The 20933-nt window shown below is 41.2% G+C and overlaps 1 protein-coding gene across 1 annotated transcript in view; it reads left to right on the top strand.

Moving 5' to 3' along the window:
- vps26c (VPS26 endosomal protein sorting factor C) overlaps positions 1 to 14450 on the top strand; it is a 37808-nt gene extending 23358 nt beyond the window's left edge. The window contains exons 6-8 of the mRNA XM_059968787.1: positions 5016 to 5166; positions 11022 to 11174; positions 14204 to 14450. Of these exons, the coding sequence (XP_059824770.1) occupies positions 5016 to 5166; positions 11022 to 11174; positions 14204 to 14286 (387 nt within the window). The 3' untranslated portion in view covers positions 14287 to 14450. The remainder of the gene's footprint in view (positions 1 to 5015; positions 5167 to 11021; positions 11175 to 14203) is intronic.
- Positions 14451 to 20933: the final 6483 nt, after the last annotated feature.

Below are 20933 nucleotides of genomic sequence, written 5' to 3'. Positions count from 1 at the left end.
TCTCAGTGACATTAAATCTGATTCTGATGCTGCCCATGATAAAAAAAACATGTATAAAAGTTGTGAGATTAAGCAGTGTTAATCAAAATTAAAAAGTAGTCTGCAAGTTCTGAATCAGAAACTAGGTTTGGTGGAAGTTTTAAGTTTAAAATATTTTCTATGATTAAAATGGCCATGAGACTTGTTTCGAAAAAACTGGCAAGAAAGCTCACATTTCTGGTAGAAAATATCACTCATTCTTTTTTGGTTCCTTGGATTGACGTGTTAACTGCTGTCCCGACTGGAGGAGACATCAGACCAGGTTGCATGGCTCTAGCTCTCTCCTGGTGGATAATGGCAGAGGTACTCAAAGCACAGAGCAAACCTGTTCCCTGTGGTTAGTAAAAACTAATGACCTGAGGTGAGTAATGCACCAGAGTTGAAGAAAGGTGAAGGACCACCATGTCCATATTGGTCAAGTGCTGCCTTGGAAATCTCACCTCACTTTATTAGATACACCTCATTAATGCATATGTCTGATCAGCCAATCGTGTGGCAGGAACTCTGTGCATTAAAGCATGCAGGCATGGTCAGGAGATTTATTTGTTGTTCAGATCAAACATCAAAATGAGGAAGCAATGTGATCTAAGTGACTGGAATGAGTGTTGGTGCCAAACAAGGTGCTTTCACACACACAATAGTCTCTAGATTTTACAGAGTAGTGCCAAAAAGAAACAAAAAACATTCAGTGAGTGGCAGTTCTGTGGATATCAAGAGGGTCAGGAGAACGGATGATGATAGTAACTCACCTTACAATAGTGGTGTGCAGAAGGGCATCTCTGAATACACAAAGAACTGTGAAGGGCTACAGCAGCAGAAGATCATGAACACGCACTCACTGGCTACTTTATTAAGTATGCAAAGTATTTAATAAAGTGTGTGTCTTTGCACATGTTAATTTTAATGTATAGTTGTCGAGAGTAGCTAAAAATGCATGGGATGTTGCTATTGCAAGCTAGCTTCCTGGTGTTATGAGGAATGTATAAGAGAAATTGTCCATGATTGTACTGAGCCGATGGCTTGAGAAAGCGGCCTGTTGCTGTAACAGTAATAGATGGATTAGCACCCTCACTAGGGGCAAGGAAAGCAAAATGTTCTAAACAATTGATTTTATGTGAAAGGAGGTAAAATGCTTTAAGCAGACTTTACTGCTTCACTAACAATTGTGAAACAATATTGATGTTGTGAATTCAATTATAATGACAAGGTTATCTGCCATATTAACCCACAGTATAGTTAATAGATGATGCCATATCCTACACATTTCATGTTGAGACAACTAACCTTTAAAATACTGAGCTTGAAGCTTCGATAAATTAGAGCGAAGAATATAAAAGTGTATAGTGTAGTAATTCAAGCATTGTTATGACAGGTTATTGAAACCAATGTTTGGCTGTCATGCTGCTGTAATATGATGGCTGTCTGTTGTAAGAATCATTTCCTACAAAAATCAAAGGCAAAAAAACTCTGCATATAGCCATCAAAGTTCAAAGTAGCTTGTATACTTCACCATATGCAGCCCTGAGATTTATGTTATTGTGGATAAACTCAGCAAATCTGTAGAATGGTAACTATAACAGGATCAGTGAAAGATCAACCAGAGTGCAGGAGGCAACAAAATGTGTGAATACAGTTATAAATAATTAGCAATAAAGAAGAAGACCATGAGATAATGAGATGGTCATTGAAAGTGAGATCAATGATGGGGCAAGTGAAGTGGAGTGTAGTTATCCGCTTTTGTTCAAGAGCCTGATGATCTGCCCATTAACGATCTGGAAAGGTAAAATGTCCTCAATTATGTGCATCAATTATTGTTATAACAGATGAACATTCAGCTCTGCTGCTGAAATTTTGTTCCATTTCCTTTCATAAGTTGAGTTCAACAGTTGTGGACAATTAATATAATGGAGGGTGAATTTCTACCTGAGGTGATACAAATTTGTCCCTCCCTCTGTGTCTTCAGTATGTTGTTTTATTTTGCAATTACAGTATTGCTATCGTAACATTTGCCTTTAGGTATTTGGCCATAAATAGGCTTGACATTACTGAGGAATCTGTGCAAATTGCCAATAGGAGGTGAATCATAAGACCTTGTTGAATATTGGTAATGTAGAGTACTGCAAGTCTGATTCACTGGTTCAGTGGTGGGGAAGCTGCGCTGCCTCAGTTGCTGCATGGACCAGGTCCTCATGCCACTGTACTAGAACTGTTGCAGAGTTGTATTAGAACTCGGAGGGTGATGAATCTTTGGAATTAATTCCCCAACACCTTGTAGAGACCAGGGCATTTCAGAATGCTATGTATGAAGTAGATAGTTTTTTAAATAAAAGATTTGAGGGCTTTTGGAAATTGGCATGAGAATTGGCAGTCCGGGACAGATCAGTCATGATCGTATTGAATAACAGGTCAGTTTTGAGGGCTCCTCCTGTCTTGTATCCATAAGATGTTCCTTCATGCCAGAATCAATCTAGTAATCCATTTCACTGTTTGCAATATAAATATTTTCCTCTGCCATCCTGCAAAATATGGAGGTCAACATTCTCAGAGTCAGGTTATGAAATTTGTTGTTTTGCAGCAGCAGTACATAATAGAAAAAACAATATGTTACAATCAGAATTTATAGTTTTAAAAATTAAGTATTCCAAAAAGAACAAAACAAAACTTGCAGAAGTGTAGAGAGATTCATTGGCCATTCAGAAATCTGTTGGGGGACGGAACGAAGCTACTCCTAAAACATTGAATATGCGTCATTAAGCTCCTGTACCTGGGTGGTAGTAATGAGAATAGGGCATGCTCTGGTGATGGTGCTTCTTAATGGTGGATGCTGCTTTTCTGTGGCATCACCTAGCTGGGGAGGCTAGTGCCCGTTAGTAGCCCTTCCATACCAGGTGGTAATGCAACTAGTTGGAATGTTCTCCATGGTACATCTGTAGAAATTTGCAAGTCTTCAGTGTCATACGAAGTCTCCTTAAACTCCTACTGAAATATATCGCTGTTGTGCCTTCTTTATAATTGCATCAATATGTTGAGATAGATTGTCAGAGATGTTGACACCCAGGAACATGAAATTGCTCACCCTTTCCACTGTACTGATCCCTCTATGAAGACTGATGTGTGTTCCCTTGACTTCCCATCTTGAAGTCCACAATCAATTCCTTGTTCTTACTGAAGTTGAGTGCAAGGTGGTTGTTGCGACACAACTCAACCAGCTGATCTCTCTCACTCCCGGACACCTTCTCGTCAGTTTCTGAAATTCTGCCAATAATAGATGTCATCAGTAAATTTATAGATGGTGTTTGAGCAGTACCTAGCAGCATTGTCATGGGTGTAGAGAGAGCAGAGCAGTGTGCAAAGCACGCATCCTTGACATGTGCCAGTGTTGTTTGTCAGCGAGGAGGAGGTATTATTTCTGATCCACAGTAACTGTGATCTCCTGATGAGGAAGTCAAGGATCCAGTTGCGGAGGGAGGTAAAGAGGACCTTGCGAATTCCCTCTATTGTGGAACAGAATCTGGCTATTTTTATACTTTAATTACATGCCTAAATTTTCCTTGGAAATTATATGTTATAGCTGTAGATAAGCAGTGTTTGTTTGGTAGTCTCTGCCCATTCAAGAAACATTCTTTGTTTTTGTTTTTCCAGCCAAAGTGGATACTCTTGTATATTTTAATTTGAAAAGTAGGGAAAATCTAGCTCATTATCTATAACTTCTGCATAATCTGTATCTTCACAAATGGTGCTCCCTCTCTTCTTCCCCTCCCTCCAACTCCCCTCAAGTGCCCCATGAAACATTTGTATTGTGAACAAATTAGGCAAGAATTGTCTATTCATTTAACTCATACTGATTGTAAATGGCAAGCTCACTGAACTGATCCTTATGCACCTTACTATTTCCAGTTTGCTAATCTGAAAATGATCTATTTGCCTGTTAATGAATTCTCTATTTATGTTAATAATTCCATCAATACTGTGAGCTCTCATGCATTACTGTTTACAAGAGTTCCAGTTCTTGTAAACAAAGTGGGAGAGTAGAAACCTGATTGGATGAGGACTAATTAATCAGGAAGGACTGACTGCAGGGGTATAAATACCACTGGACTAGACATGACCATCCCTGATGAAGAAGGCAGAGTTGTTTATTGAAATGTCGGTTATAATCGATACCTGTAGCCAGCTGGAAGCCCAAGAAGAGTTTATTCGCAATAGAGTTGTCTGTCAAAACTTCGATTGGATAGCCAATGATATTTTGAAGGATTGCTTCACATTACTCTTTTTACTTTTATGTTGTCTGTTTCCAGCACCCCAACTGTGTAAGGGGACAGTATGCCTCCAGAAGGACCTTCCTCGGATAAGTCTCACTACAGAGGCCTCATTTGTCTGGTTTGAGTGCACACGGCTACTGTCAACCCAGCCTATTTTGTCTGGAGCAAACAGAGATGTCTCCAGTGATCTTATTTTGAATGTCTTGACAACTAACACTGTCCTATGCTATCTTTACCTTACTGCAACTTCCACAGCACCCACAATCATTCCAGGGTTAAAGTCACTTAGATCACATTTCTTCCCCATTCTGATGTTTGGTCTGAACAACTGAACCTCTTGATCAATGCTTTTATGCATTGAATTACTGCCACATGACTGGCTGCTTAGATATTTTCAATAACAAGCAGGTGTACCTAATAAAGTGCTCACTGAGTGAGGCTACCAAAGGATAAAATTTTCTGCTATGTTATTAATCTAACCTTACCATAGTCGGTTTATGTACAAGTTCCTTGAACGGATGAACCATTCTTAATGGAATATAAGCCATGTGGGAGTATAGTATGGCTAATAAGAATTCAGTTGTCGATTCCCCAGGGTTGCTCTGGGTGATATCAGTTAAGCACCAACTACAATGTGAATCGTTGGATTTGATGGCTGTGTTGCATGGTTGTTCAACCTGCTGGCTTTATTTTAATTCTTCTCTTCCTTTCCAGAGAACTCCACTACCTGGATTCAAGATCTGCGGCCGCCTCGACTCAACAAACTGCATCATCACCCAGCCACTGACTGGCGAGCTGGTGGTGGAGAACCTGGACGTGCCTGTCAAAAGCATTGAGCTCCAGCTGGTGCGAGTGGAAACCTGTGGTGAGTTCTGTGTGACAGGAGTGATTGTAGATCACACTCAGGAGTAGAACGTTGTGTTTTAGCTTATTTTTGATTTATAAAATGTTTACTCATGTTTTGCGTTTCATAATTAAACAGAAGTGGAAATTTATGGTCTTTCTTTCGCTATATAGTACTGTGCAAAAGTTTTAGACATATGTACAGTTGCAAGAAATAGTTTGGAACCCTTTGCAGTTACCTGATTTTCTGCATTAATTACTTATAACATGTCTTATCTTCATCGAAGTCACAATAGTAGACAAACATAATCTGTCTCAAAATTTGTACTATTTCTCATCACTACTGGGTACACCATTGAAACAATCGCAGTCTAGATTCAATAAAGTATTTAAACCTCTGGGGTAATGCCTTCTACAAAAGCAGTTTTGGAGTCAAGTATTCTGATCAGTAAGATGAGATTGGAGATGTGGATTGTAAAGGTCCCCTGCCCTATTTTTAAAAAAAAGACACACAAAGCCAAGTTACTGACAGAGCCTCCTCATCCCATGAAAGATATCTTTGTATGCACCATGCCTTAATCAAAACAACTTTGAGAGAAACTTAGAAGGAGAATTGTGAGATGCATGAGGCTGGAAAAGGCTACGAAAGCATTTCTAAAGACCTGAGTGTTCATCAGTCCACAGTACGAGAAATTGTCTACAAATGGAGGAAATTCAGTACTGTTGCCACTGTCCCTGGGAGTGGGCTTCCTGCAAAGATCCCACCCAGAGCACAACATGCAATGCAGAAGGAGGTGAAGAAGAACCCAAGGGTAACAAAATTGCAGAAATCTCTCAAACTTGCTAAAGTCTCTGTTTATGTGAACAAGAATGGTGTTCATGGAAGGACACTATGGAGAAAACCATTGCTATCCAAAAAACTCCATTGCTGCACGCCTCATGTACAAAAGACCACCTGCATGTTCCATGACGCTTCTGGGACGACTTTCTATGGACAGATGAAACAAAAGTTGAACTTCTTGGCAGGAATGCACATTGCTCTGTTGAAAGACAATAGGTGCAGAAGTAGGCCATTCGGCCCTTTGAGCCAGCACCGCTGTTCAATGTGATCATAGCTGATCATCCACAATCAGTACCCCCTTCCTGCTTTCTCCCCGTAACCCTTGATTCTGCTATCTTTAAGAGCTCTATCTAACTCTTTCTTGAAAGCATCCAGAGAATTGGCCTCCACTGTCTTCTGAGGCAGAGCATTCCATAGATTCACAACTCTCTGGGTGAAAAAGTTTTTCCTCAACCCCGTTCTAAATGGCCTACCCCTTATTCTTAAACTGTGGCCTTTGGTTCTGGACTCCCCCAACATCAGGAACATGTTTCCTGCCTCTAGCATGTCCAATCCCTCAATAATCTTATGTTTCAATCAGATCCCCTCTCATCCTTCTAAATTCCAGTATATACAAGCCCAGTCGCTCCAATCTTTCAACATATGACAGTCCCGCCATCCCGGGAATCAACCTCGTGAACCTACACTGCACTCCCTCAATAGCAAGAATGTCCTTCCTCAAATTTGGAGACCAAAACTGCACACAATACTCCAGATGTGGTCTCACTAGGGCCCTGTACAACTGCAGAAGGACCCCTTTGCTCCTATACTCAACTCCCCTTGTTATGAAAGCCAACATGCCATTAGCTTTCTTCACTGCCTGCTGTACCTGCATGCTTACTTTCAGTGACTGATGAACAAGGACACCTAGATCTCATTGTACTTCCCCTTTTCCTAACTTGACACCATTCAGATAGTAATCTGCCTTCCTGTTCTTGCCACCAAAGTGGATAACCTCACATTTACCCACATTAAACTGCATCTGCCCACTCACCCAACCTGTCCAAGTCACCCTGCATTTTTCTAACATCCTCCTCACACTTCACACTGCCACCCAGCTTTGTGTCATCTGCAAATTTGCTAATGTTACTTTTAATCCCCTCATCGAAATCATTAATGTATATTGTAAATTGCTGTCGTCCAGCGCCAAGCCTCGTGGTACCCCACTAGTCACTGCCTGCCATTCTGAAAAGGCCCCGTTAATCCCTACTCTTTGTTTCCTGGCTGCCAACCAATTTTCTGTCCATGTGAGTACCCTACCCCCAATACCATGTGCTCTAATTTTGCCCACTAATCTCCTATGTGGGACCTTATCAAAGGCTTTCTGAAAGTCTAGGTACACTACATCCACTGGCTCTCCCTGTCCATTTTCATAGTTACATCCTCAAAAAATTCCAGAAGATTAGTCAAGCATGATTTCCCCTTCATAAATCCACACTTTCTCAGACCAATCCTATTACTGCTATCCAAATGAGCCGCTATTTCATCTTTTATAATTGACTCCAGCATCTTCCCCACCACTGATGTCAGGCTAACTGGTCTATAATTTCCTGTTTTCCCTCTCCCTCCTTTCTTAAAAAGTGGGATAATATTAGCTATCCTCCAATCCTCAGGAACTGATCCTGAATCTATAGAACATTGTAAAGTGATTACCAATGCTTCCACGATTTCTAGAGCCATCTCCTTAAGTACCCTGGGATGCAGACCACCAGGCCCTGGGGATTTATTGGCCTTCAGTCCCATCAGTCTACCCAACACCATTTTCTGCCTAATGTGAATTTCCTTCAGTTCCTCCGTTACCCTAGGTCCTCTGGCCACTATTACATCTGGGAGATTGTCTGTGTCTTCCCTAATGAAGACAGATCCAAAGTACCTGTTCAACTCGTCTGCCATTTCCTTGTTCCCCACAATAAATTCACCCGTTTCTGCCTTCAAGGGCCCAACTTTGGTCTTAACTAATTTTTTCCTCTTCACATACCTGAAGAAGCTTTTACTATCCTCTTTTATATTCTTGGCTAGCTTACCCTTGTACCTCATCTTTTCTCCCTGTATTGCCTTATTAGTAATCTTCTGTTGCTCTTTAAAAGTTTCCCAATCCTGTAGTTTCCCACTCATCTTTGCCATGTTATACTTCTCTTTTATTTTTATACTGTCCTTGACTTCCCTTGTCAGCCACGGTCACTCCCTTACTCCCCTTAAAATCTTTCTTCCTCTTTGGAATGAACTGATCCTGCACCTTCTGTGTAATTCCCAGAAATAACTGCCATTGTTGTTCCACTGTCATCCCTGGGAGGGCATCCTTCCAGTCAACTTTGGCTAGCTCCTCCCTCATGGCTCCAGAGTCCCCTTTGTTCAACTGTAATACTGACACTTAGGATTTTCCCTTCTCCCTCTCAAATTGTAGATTAAAACTTTTCAGTCATATTATGGTCACTACCTCCTAATAACTCATTTACCTTGAGTTCCCTTATCAAATCTGGTTCATTACACAACACTAGATCCAGAATTTCCTTCTCCCTGGTAGGCTCCAGTACAGGCTGCTCTAAGAATCCATCTCGAGGGCACTCCACAAACTCCCTTTCTTGGGGTCCAGTACCAACCTGATTTTCCCAGTCTACCTGCATGTTGAAATCCCCCATTACAACCGTAGTATTACCTTTGTGACATGCTAATTTTAGCTCTTGATTCAACTTGCCCCCTATATCCAGGCTTCTATTTTGGGGCCTGTAGCTACCTCCCATTAGGGTCTTTTTGTCCTTACAATTTCTCAGTTCTATCCATACTGACTCTACATCTCCTAATTCTATGTCACCCCTCGCAAGGGACTGAATTTCATTCCTCATGAGCAGAACCACCCCACCCCCTCTGCCCATCTGTCTGTCCTTTTGATAGGATGTATATCCTTGAATATTCACTTCCCAGCCCTGGTCCTCTTGCAGCCATGTCTCTGTTATTCCTACAACATCATACTTGCCAATTTCCAACTGAGCCTCAAGCTCATCCACTTTATTTCTTATACTTCGTGCATTCATATATAATACTTTTAATCTATTACTCCCCTCACTTCTCACATCGATCCCTATTGCACTTGGCCATACTCTCCGATCCCTTCCTGAGCTTTCTGCCCCTTTAATTCTGTTGTCCTTTTTAACTTTTCTTATTCTCTCTTTCCCTTTAACTCCATCCTTATATTTCCAGTTCGTCTCTCCCCCCACTTATTAGTTTAAGCACACCCGTGTAGGTTTTAGGCAAACCTGCCTGCCAGAATGCTGGTCTCCACCCCCCCCCCCCCCATTAAGGTGCAACCCGTCCCTTTTATACAATTCATCCTTACCCCAAAACAGATCCCAGTGGCCTAAGAATCTCAGACCCTGTTTCCCGCACCAGCTCCTCAGCCACACATTGAGATCCCATATCTCCCTGTTCCTGCCCTCACCAGCACGAGGAACTGGAAGCAAACTGGAGATAACCACCCTAGAGGTACAAAAGCTGGATGAACTCAGCAGGTCGGGCAGCAACCGTTGAAAAGAACAGTCAACGTTTCGGGCAGAGACCCTTTGTCAGTTCAGGACCCTTCAACCCTTCCTGCTGAGTTCATCCAGCTTTTGTACATGTTGATTTGACCACAGCGTCTGCAGTGTACTTTGTGTTTACCACCCTGGAGGTCCTGCTTTTCAGCCTTCTGAGTTCTCTGAAGTCACGCTGCAGAATTTCTTTCCTCTTCTTCACTATGCCATTTGCACCGACATGCACTACCACTTCCGGCTGTTCACCTTCACCCTTGAGGATGCCCTGCAATGGCAAACACAATCTCAATGGCTCTCCACATGGCTTCAGACTACCTGGACAACACAAACACCTATGTCAGGATGCTGTTCATCGACTATAGCTCAGCACTATAGGCACACACTCAGCAATTCAGGTACAGCTTCTTCCCCTCTGCCATCTGATTTCTAAATGGACATTGAACCCGTGGTTACCACCTCATTTTTTTAATATACAGTATTTCTGTTTTTGCACATATTTTGATGTATTTAATATACTGTAATTGATTTACTTATTTTTATTTTATTTTTTCTCTCTTCTATATTACATATTGCATTGAACTGCTGCTGCTAAGTTAACAAATTTTATGTCACATGCCAGTGATGATAAACCTGATAAAGGAGGTTCTATCAGTTATTAAATACAAAGGTTCACATACTTTTCCAGTCTAGACTGAATGATTAAACAATGTCAATAAAGACATAAAAAGTATGATTGTATGTTATTAGTTTAGGCAGATTGTGTTTGTCTATTATGTGACTTGGATGAAGATCAGACCATATTTTATGAGTAATGCAGAAAACCAGGTAATTGCAAAAGGTTCACAAACTTGTTCTTACAATTGCATGTACATATCAAGGTATCTAGATACACAGTATATTGAGATATATCTAAATCTATGGAGGGATAGATCTAGATCTATATTGAGATATAGCTAGGGTGCCTAAGACTTTTGCACAGTACTGTATTTGTCACCGTGGAGTGAGCAATGGGTTTCTAAATCTGGCATGAGCAAAGGGTGTTGGGAATGGTGAGGGTGTTGTGGGGCTGGTGTCAGGAGGAATGCCTGGGATGGGGGGCTTGCACAGGTGTAGACACGCCCAGGTCAGAGACACCAGGAAATGTCACTTAATTCCAAACAATTGGTTTATGGATCATTACAGAATGTGTCTCTGGTGCTTCCTGTTCCCTGCCCCTTCTCAGTTCACATAAAGACACATATCATAATCAGGTTTATTATTATTCATATGTCAAGAATTATGTTTTTTATATGCGGCAGCTAAACAGAGCAATACAAATTACTACAGGACTGTGCGAAAGTCTTAGGCACATTTTATTTCTATGTCTCTCTCTCTGACTTTTGTGCAGTACTTAATAGTTCTTAAGTGTTTTTGACATTATGGAAATCCAAGGCTTCTATTCCCAACTAACTTCTCCAATAATCTCATTAGGTTGTGCTGAAGGTTACGCCAGAGATGCCACAGAAATTCAGAACATCCAGATAGCTGATGGCAATGTTTGCCAAGGTTTGGCCATACCTATCTACATGGTGTTTCCCCGACTCTTTACTTGCCCCACGCTGGAAACAACAAATTTCAAAGTCGGTAAGTGTGAGCCGCAGACATGAGTGCATTGGCTCTTTTTCTTTGTGCATTAACCTGCTGTGCTTAATGACTGGTTTGAGGGAAGTCTGAATTGTGATCCAGACCCATTCGCCTTGGGTCTTTGACCAAAGTAACCTTTTTTCAGGCTTGGGAAAACAGTGAGCAGCCATGGATGGTCTGAACAATCCTCCCAGAATCCTTGTCCGTGATTGCTAAACCCTTGTTGTAGGTCCAGTTCTCGAGGTTACAATGGATGCAAAAGATCTGTTTGCATTGTTTTATATGTCAATATTTTATTTCTCCTTCAATATCTGTAAACACCAATTATCTGGGTGCTGGCCCGTGCTGGTCATGTGAGCTGGTGTAGAGCATGTGTGTAAGTGGTGGTGTTTGCACCATTGATTCAAGTCTTGGCCAGCTCAGTCTGTGGTACTGCTACCTAGCCACTCCTGGCTGATGGACCCCACCTTAACACCAGCTGCATTCTTGATACTTTCAGCATTTCTTCCAAATCTGCATGGATGATAGGTGATAATAATGTGGTGGTCTCCTTGCTGTGTTTGACCTGATGATCTGACATTCTGTGGGATTTCTAATTGACCTTGAGGTTTTACAAGGTGGTTTTTTTTCCTGCCCTTTGTGATTTGTCTGATCAGTTGGTGGGTCAGTATATACCCAGGCACTATAATAGCAGAGCCTGCCAGTTGTTTCCACAAAGGGCTGTGCAGATCAAGTCATTGCATGTCAATCAGGCTCATGATCCAGTTTGAATAACTTTACTCAGCTACACTGAACTGATTCCACAGCTTGTAGACCTGCTTTCATTGACTCTGCATCTCTTCCTTAGTATTTACTTTGTTATTATTTATTTACTTTTTATTATTTGCATGATTTGTCTTCTTTTAGTTTAAATAGTTCTGGTCTTTATTTACAATTTTCAATAATCTTGTCTGAGTTGTTTGGAGTATTCTTTTGTTGTTGTGTAGTTTTTGCCAGGATACTGACTCACCAGCAGTTGGTCACATGTATTTTTACTACAATCAACTGAAACACCTTGACTGCACATAGCTGATCTCCATTTAACTAATTGTGACTTCTGAAACCAATTGGCTCCACCAGTGATGAATTGATGTGTGATATTGAAGGTGTATACTTAATGCAATCAATTATGTTGTGTTGTACATTTGTAATTAATTTTGGTCATTTTCTAGAGATCTGTTTTCAGTTTGATGTGAGTTTTTCTGTTGATCAGTATAAAAAAAAAGCCAAATTAAATCAACTGTGATTCAATGTTGTAAAACAACAAAACATGAAAACTTCCAAGAGGGGTGAATACTTTTTTATTGGCGTTGTATGTACTTCGATGATAAATTTCTTTGAGTTTTGAATGCAAGTCAGTGATGGATAGGTTTTGAATTAGTGTGGAGTTTATAGGGGAGAAGGTGGGAGAATGGGGCTGAAAATACTCAGCCATGATTGAATGGTGGAAGAGAATCGATGGGCTGAATGGCCCAATTCTGCTCCACATCTTGTGGTCTGTGAGACCTGATTCTCTGTGTGGGACTCCTGTGCACAGGTCTTTCCGAAGTGGTTCAGAAGTTTGTTTAATATTCCAGAGCGAAAGCAGCAGATGGTTTGCGTTTTTATTCTTTGTCACCCACAGTGTAATTGTTCTGCTTTTCACTCAGTTGGTCAAAGAAATGATTGCTTCACTGTCCTTTCAATCCGACGCGATGACTTCCCCAGACTCTGGGGAAAATAGTGAATGACAGGTTTATTCTTGGGTGTTGGGGAAGAGACTGACCATGTGCTTTTATGACTTTTTCTTGCTTACTCTGCCCCTGGATGTTGCTGTGGGTTGATGAGTTACTTTGAAGTGGATTAAGACCAACATTAAAAACACTTTTTTTAAAAAAAAGTGCAGTAAAATTTTACGAGAAGGATCCTGGGAATGAAAGGGTTAATGTAAGATAGACAATGGAAAATCTGCAGATGCTGGAAATCAAAGTAATACACACAAAATGCTGGACTGTAGTTCATTTTGGCCTCTCAGTTTTTTTGCGTTCTCGTTCATTCTTTTGTGCTGCTGATTGATAGGCTGGCGGTTTGGGTGACCTGTTAGCTTTTGTGCGAGGGAGGGGTTGGGAGGTTGGCGGTTTACGAGTTTTTGTTTCTTTTACTTTTCGTACCAGAAGGATTGATGTCATCTTTTAACTACTTCTATGGCTTTCTGTATTTTATGGCCATCTGGGGAGGACAAATCTCGAGTTGTATTCCACATACACATTTTGATAATAAAGTGAACCTTTGAGGCCAGGCAGCATCAAAGGAAAAGTCAACGTTCTGGGCTGAGGCCCTCCATGATGCTGCCTGGCCTGAGTTCCTCCAGCATTTTGTGTGAGTTAATGTATGAGGTGGGCTTTATGGGTCTGGACGTGTATAGAAGAGTGTGGGAGGATCACATTGAAATCAAGTATTGAGAGGCCTTGATAGAATAGATGTTGGGTAGATGTTTCCTTTAGTGGGGAAGTCCAAGACCAGAGGGCACAGCCTCAGAATACAGGGATGAAGATGAATTCCTTTAGTGAGAGGGTTTGTTTCCACAGAAGCTGTGGAGCCAGCTCATTGGTTACATTTAGTAAGGGGTGCCAGAGGTTATGGGATGACAGCAGGAGAATGGTGTTAAATCAGCCATGATGAAATGGTGAAGCAGACTCCGTGCCAAATGGCCTAATTCTGCTCCTAGGCCTTTTGGTGTAAAAATGTTAAATTAAGTGAAATCTGCACTCAAATTACTAGCTTTTGATTTAAAGAAAATAATGCCAATATGACTGCTGTTTTTTTTTTCAGCAGATCCATCGGGAATTTTTCTCAGTTTCTAAATGCTGACTTTAGTTTACAAACTTGAACCTTTTTTTAATAGCGTAAAACAAGAGTGTGTATCCAAGCTGATTTAGCTGTATATGTAACGTTTGGGTGTAGTTGGTCAAAAGTAAAGGATTCTAATTGTTATATTTTGTTCTTTGCAGAATTTGAGGTGAATATTGTGGTGATTCTCCAGGATGATCACCTGATCACCGAGAATTTCCCGCTTAAAATCTACCGTTTTTGAATTCTGCGCGGATGGAGCTATTGATTTGGGGACGTGTTGTCGAAGGACTTGGAAGACATTCCATTCTGAGAAGCTCACTTTCTACAAAACCTGGCTCTCATTTTTTTGAGAACTGGATACTTTTCTTATTTAAAACAAAATAAATATTTGCACATTTGACTTTTCCCCTTGATACAGTTCATAAGGGAAGTAATGCCGTTGTTAACACAGCCGGACAGAGAAAATGGTTTGTAAAACTTGAAATGTTGCAGTTGCAAAAGGAAGACTGCACAAAGTATGATAGGGCACAACTGGGGTTTTGCATTTCAACATTGCTCATTCCATTTACGAAAGATGCAGAGTTCCTGAGAGGATTAAAAAATTCAGTAGGTGAAAATGTTTTCTGTTGAGTGTCAATTGAAGAATATTTGGAACAGAGAAGGTTGAGAGGTAATTTTGATAGGAGAATGCAAATTTTAATTGATTTAGAGAAAGTAAATTTCTAGGACTATAACTTTCTTGTGGAGTCTCGAACCAAAGCGCATAGTTTCAGAATAGAAAGATGTCCCTTTAGAACAGAGATGAGCAGGAATTTCTTTAACTGGAGGGTTGTAAATCTGTGGAACTTATTGCCAGAGAAGGCTGTAGAGACCAAGTCATTGGGTATATTTAAAGTGGCAGTTGATTATAAATTAGTAAGGGTGTCAAAGATTACGGTGAGAAGGCATTAGAATGGGATTGAGAGGAATAATAAATCAACCATGATGGAACAGTTGATGGGCTGAATGGCCTAATTCTTTTGTCTTATGGTAAGTAGAAAATCTATTCAAACAAAGGATCTGTTATTAGTGGATGATTCAAAGATGCACTCAAAATAGTTTTAGTGACCGATTATGTTGATATGCAGGAGCATTTTTGTATAGTGTTACTGATCTGCAATGCGTTGTTTAGTTTCATGTAGAAGGCAGATTCAGTTGTGGTTTTATGTAGGGAGATGGATAAGTATTGTGAAGTAAGAAAGGTTCAAGGAGGTGTGTTGAGGCATTGCGACGGAATAGATTGAGTAATTGAGATAGGTGAGACAACTGCAGAAAACTGACACAAAACTCACTGGGTCAGCTGTCGGTGTGAACTGCGGCAGGTCTGCAGTACAGAGATTGAAATCAGAATTTCTGTACTAAAGTACAAAAACTGAAACTAACAAAAAATGTTTCTGAATAGGAGTTTCAATGCAGGTAAACTTGGGGCCTTGGCAGGATGAATAAAGACAGTGCATATTTACTGAAGAGTCAAATAGGAACAGGTGTAATGTAATCAGGGATATGGACCCATGCTATTAAGAATGCAAAACCAGGATTCATTCCCACAGTTATGGAATTCACAAGTTCTAACACATCACTATACGTATTTAGTTCTGACCTTCATAATATGAAAATAACAGCAACAGTCATCTATATGACAGGATTAGCTGTCTGAAATCATCTAATGGGGCTATTACCAAACTAAAAATTACTGCAGTAATATCACTTCCGGAAAGCTTGGTTGAAGTGATGGGTTTAAGGGCTGGTTCAATCCTTTTTAATGTTATTTCCTGTAAGGAGTGCAAAATAATTGTTACTCCGGATCTGAGGCAGCACCAAAAAACCACAAAAGTCTTAGGTACACGTAAAAGAAAGATGCTTTCAAAAATAATGAAATAAATGGTTTCTAAATATATCAAAAAATTACTATAAAGAGCAGTAAAGTTTTTTTTTTAAAAAGCTAAATCAAATCAGTATTTGGTGTGACTGTCCTTTGCCTTTAAAACTGTGTCAGTTCTCTGGTGCACTGTGGTGCAGTTCAGTAAGAAAGTAGGATGGTAGGTTGTTCGAAGCATCCTGGAGATTTTATCACAATACATGTGCAGCCTTTGACTGTTGTGCTTCTGTCTCTCCAGGTAATCCCAATTTTGCCTTGATGATGATGATGATTATAGGGCTCTGGGGAGTCCATAGCATCTGTTGCAGAACTCCTTGTTCTTCTTCTGCTGAATGTAGTTTATGACCTTGGCCTTGTGTTTGGGATCATTGTCCTGCTACAGAATGAAGTTGGATCTTATCAGATGCCTCCCTGATAATAGTGCGTGATAGTTGAGAATCTACTTGTGCTTCTCAGTGTTGAGGATTCATTAATTCTGACTTGATCACCAACTCCAATGGCAGAAATGCAGTCCCAAACCTGCAGAGAACCTCTGCTGGCTTCAGGCACTCATCCATGTAGTACTCTCCATCTCTTCGACAGACAAACTGCTTCCTGCTTGAACCAAAAATTTCAAGTTTGACTCATCAGTCCAGAGCACTTGCTGCCATTGTTCAGCACCCCAATATTTGTGCTTTTGTGTTGTCTCTTTGCTTTGTTTCCACTGGAGGAATAGCTTTTTTGGCAGCAACTCTTCAATGAAGACCACTTCTGACAAAAGGCCTCTGGACTGTAGAGAGGTGTACTTGTGTTCCAGCAACACACAAAATGCTGGTCGAACGCAGCGGGCCAGTCAGCATCTATAGGAAGAAGTACAGTCGACGTCTTGGGTCGAGACCCTTCATCAGGACAGAGTCTGTGTTCCAGTGGTTTCTGTGAGTTCAGAGCTGATAGCAATGATGGAACACTTCAGATTTAGAAGGGACATCAGTTTGATGTATCTGCTGCATTCAGGCACCATGGCTGACCATTTTTTCTGGTCTTCAACCTCGTCTGTTTCTTTGTGCTCCTTCAGGAAAACTTGGACAGCACATCTAGAAATTCCTGTCTGTTGTGAAATTTCCGCCTGGGAGAGACCTTGCTGATGCAGGCTGACCACCTTATTGCTATCATTATTGCTAACTGCTATGCATAGCAATGTCTTACTGCTATGCTTACTCTTGCCATGGTGTAAAAGTTTAAAGGTTAAACTGTCACACCTCTGAAGGACACCTTTTAGTTTGATGTCCCTCACCCAGTTTGATTCCCTCTACACCCATTTCTGTTCCAGTTAATCAGTTTAGTTCATTGAACTCATTATATCATTGATAATTAGCACCTGTTTGTTATCTTTGTTTAATCATGCACTGGGGTATATAACTACAAAGTATCGTTTTTATTTGGAAAGTGGTCTATTAATGTTATTTTCTTTAAATGAAATACAAACATTTCTTTAATGTTTAAGTTTTTGGAAAATGAATGTTTGGAAATCTAAAATTTGCTCTTTTCTACTGACACACTAATGCAAATTACAAAGATAAACTTTTAAAACAAAATGTATATTAAAAGAAATTAATGTGCCTAAGACTTTTGCATGGTTCTATAGCTGTTTTTGAGTCTGGTGGTCCTGGCATGGGTGCTACATTGCCTCCTTCCTGATGAGAGTGTATGTGCAGGGTGTGTGGGATCCTTCATGATGTTACTGGTCCTTTTTCCGGTACCTTTCTGTTTTCATGTCCTTGATGGCGGGTAAGCTGGTGCCAACGATGCATTGGGCACTTTTGACTACCCGTTGTAGAGCCTTGCTATCTGCCACAGTGCTATTGCTGTACCAAGCAATGATGCAACTTGTTAGGATTCTCGCTGCTGCACACCTGCAGAATGACGTGAGTACAGATTTGCAAATTCAGCCTGTTGTTGGTGAGCTTTCTTGATGGTGTAGGATGTGGTGTGGGACCATAAGGGTTTGTGTGAGATGTGTGCTCCCTGCCGTTTTAAACTGCTTGCAATTGCCACTGATGTAAAATGTGAGCGGTGTGAGTTCTCCTGAAATCAATACATCTCCTACATCTTGTTGACATTAAGGAAGAGATTACTGGCTTGGCACTAAGCCTCGATCTCTTCCACCTCTTCTCTGGAGGCCGTCTTATCCTTGTTGATGAGCCCCTCCACTGTTGTGTCATTGGCAAACTTGACGACATGATTGCTCGAGTGTTTGGCTGTGCAGTCATGAGTGTACAGCAGCAATGGGCTCACCACTCAGCTCCTGAGGGGCACCGTGTTGAGGATGATGGGGAATTGTGCAACCTGACTATCTGAGATCCGTTAATTAGGAAGTTTAACCTCCAGTTGCATGCTGGTGTATTTAGACCGAGAGGTAGGAATTTGTTCACCAAGGTCTGTGATTATTGAATGCCAAAATGAAATCCAGAAATAATATGTGGATTTAAGTGTCCTTGTTTTCTAGGTGTGTCAGGGCCAGACATATGTCAGAACCTAGAGCATCTGTCATGGAGCGGTACTGTTATAAGCACATTGGTGAGTGTCCAAAGTGGCAGGAATGGAGTTTTGATATTAGCCATTGAAAGAACTTGACGATGATTGGGGTTGGTACCACTGAGCAGTAGTTGCTCAGTTCTGAAGGTATGGAGTTCTTTGGCACAGGGTTGATGGTGGCTGATTTGAAGCAATGGACAGCAGCCTGGATGAGTGAAGTGTTGAAGATGTCAGTGAGCTGCTGTGTACACTCTGAATACTCGGCCTGAGGTATTATCTGGCCTGTCTGGCGGGGCGGGGGAGCTGTTGACTCTTTGCAGAGTCCTTCTCACATCTGCTGCTGTTACCAACAGTCAAAGCGGGGAGTGGAGTTTGGGTAGCTTCTGTAGCCAGTATTATTGCATGCCTTGAAGCATCCATAAAGGTTGTTTAGCGCCTCAGGGAGGGAAGCATCAATGGTACAGTCAACGAGGTTTTCATTGTGTAAAGAGTATTGACCTTGATGCCCAGACATATACTCTGGAGATTGTTCACAAAGAGGTGTTCCTGAAATCTTTGTTGACAGTGTTTACCCTCTTGATGCCCAGGATGAGGTTTCTGCTGGCTGCTCTGAAAGCTGTTTTGTCACTAGACTTGAAGGCAGTGACCTGCTCTCTTAGTAAGAAGCACACCTCTGTTTTCAGTCAGGGTTTCTTGTTGGGTTGTGAGATGACCATTTTTGAGGTACCAACATCATCTACACACTTACTGATGGACTGATGACAGGTGAGACTTATTCCTTGAGGTCTTTGTCTATTCTATTTGTGGTAGCCTCCTTGAACATCTGCCAGTTGGTCTATTGGAAACAGCCCTGAAGCATAGAGATTGCCTCATTAGGCTATGCAGCGATGATCTTCTTGACTGGTTTCTCCATTTTTCAATGGTGGTTGGTATGTTGGGATTAACGTTATAGAGGTGAGGTCAAGATCAGGATGTAGGATAGCTTTGTAAGTACCACATCTGTTTGTATAAACATGATTCAGTCTGTCTGTTCCCCTAGTGGCCACGATGATGTGTTGGTGGAATTTGGGTAAAATGTCCTGCAGGTTAAAGTCTGCCATTATGAAGGGACAATCTGGATGCTTGTTTTGTAGAGTTCTCCCAGCGAGTCCTTGGCATTCACGCTCGGAAAGAGTTAGATAGTGGTGATGAACATATCAATAAACTCCCTGAGCAGGCAAATTAATTCTAAGATGTCAGAACAGTGACTGCTAACTCTAGATAGGTTTGTGCACCAACCTTTGTTAATGTACACACAAATTCCATCTCCTTTGGATCCCCCGACACGGAATTCCTGCCTGGTGGAGCAGTCGTCCCGTGAATTTGAAATGCCAAATTGTTTGTGTTGTTTAACCACGTTTTGGTGAAAACCAGAACGCAGCAGTTTCTAATTTGGAAAAGATTCCGAGGTTTTGGAAGAAAACTTCGGGATCTTACAAGCAGAAAAGTATGGCTGTAAATGGTAGTGAAATTAAATTCAGCAACAGATTCACAGACATGGTCAAAGAAAGAATGTTGAAACAGGCCCTTTGACCCACAGGGTCCACACTGCCATCAACTCCCATTTACACTAATCCTTCCCCATGTTTTGACAACTTTCCCCAGGTTCTACCAGGCACCTGTGTACTAGGGACAATTTACGATGGCAAATTGCTCTACCAACCTGCACAAGCTCCCACTGAGTTGCAGACACAGGTATCTCCTTCACAGATGCAACTCTCCCCACCATTGAGGACATCTCCAAGAGGAGGTGCCTCAAGAAGCATTGATCATTGAGGACCCCCTCAATCTGGCAGATGACCTCTTCTCGTAACTGCCTCAATGTGAAGGTGCAGGAAGCAGAAGACCCACATTCAAAAATACAGTAACAGCCTCTTCCCGTCCGTCATCAGATTTCTGAATGAACCCATCCTCATTATTCCTTTTTTATGCGCTATTTTGCAATTTATTTCGTTTTTGCACACTTCTGCAAAGGTTTTTATGTAAGCTAACCTTGTGAGGAGCATGGACAGTTAGCCAGGAGTATATAGATAAGATTGAAGATTGGGGAACTTTGATCAATGATAATCTGAGGCAGTGTGACTGGGCAATGCTGCAAAAGTCGTGTTGTATTTCATTCTGGCACTTGTATGGATATCAGTGCCTAATGAACTAGGTCTAATATAAGCAGCACACAAAATGCTGGTGGAACGCAGCAAGTCAGGCAGCATCTATAGGAAGAAGTATAGTCAACGTATTGGGCCGAGACCCTCTGGTCTTGGCCCGAAATATCAACTGTACTTCTTCCTATAGATGCTGCCTGGCCTACTGTGTTACACCAGCATTTTGTGTGTGCTGCTTGAGTTTCCAGCATCTGCAGATTTCCTCGTGTTTAGGTCTAATATACAGTAATGTGATTTTGAACAATCTCTTGCAAA

Source organism: Hypanus sabinus, chromosome 4 (assembly GCF_030144855.1).
Source record: "Hypanus sabinus isolate sHypSab1 chromosome 4, sHypSab1.hap1, whole genome shotgun sequence".
Lineage (NCBI taxonomy): Eukaryota > Metazoa > Chordata > Chondrichthyes > Myliobatiformes > Dasyatidae > Hypanus > Hypanus sabinus.
This window is presented reverse-complemented; position numbering and strand designations above follow the sequence as displayed.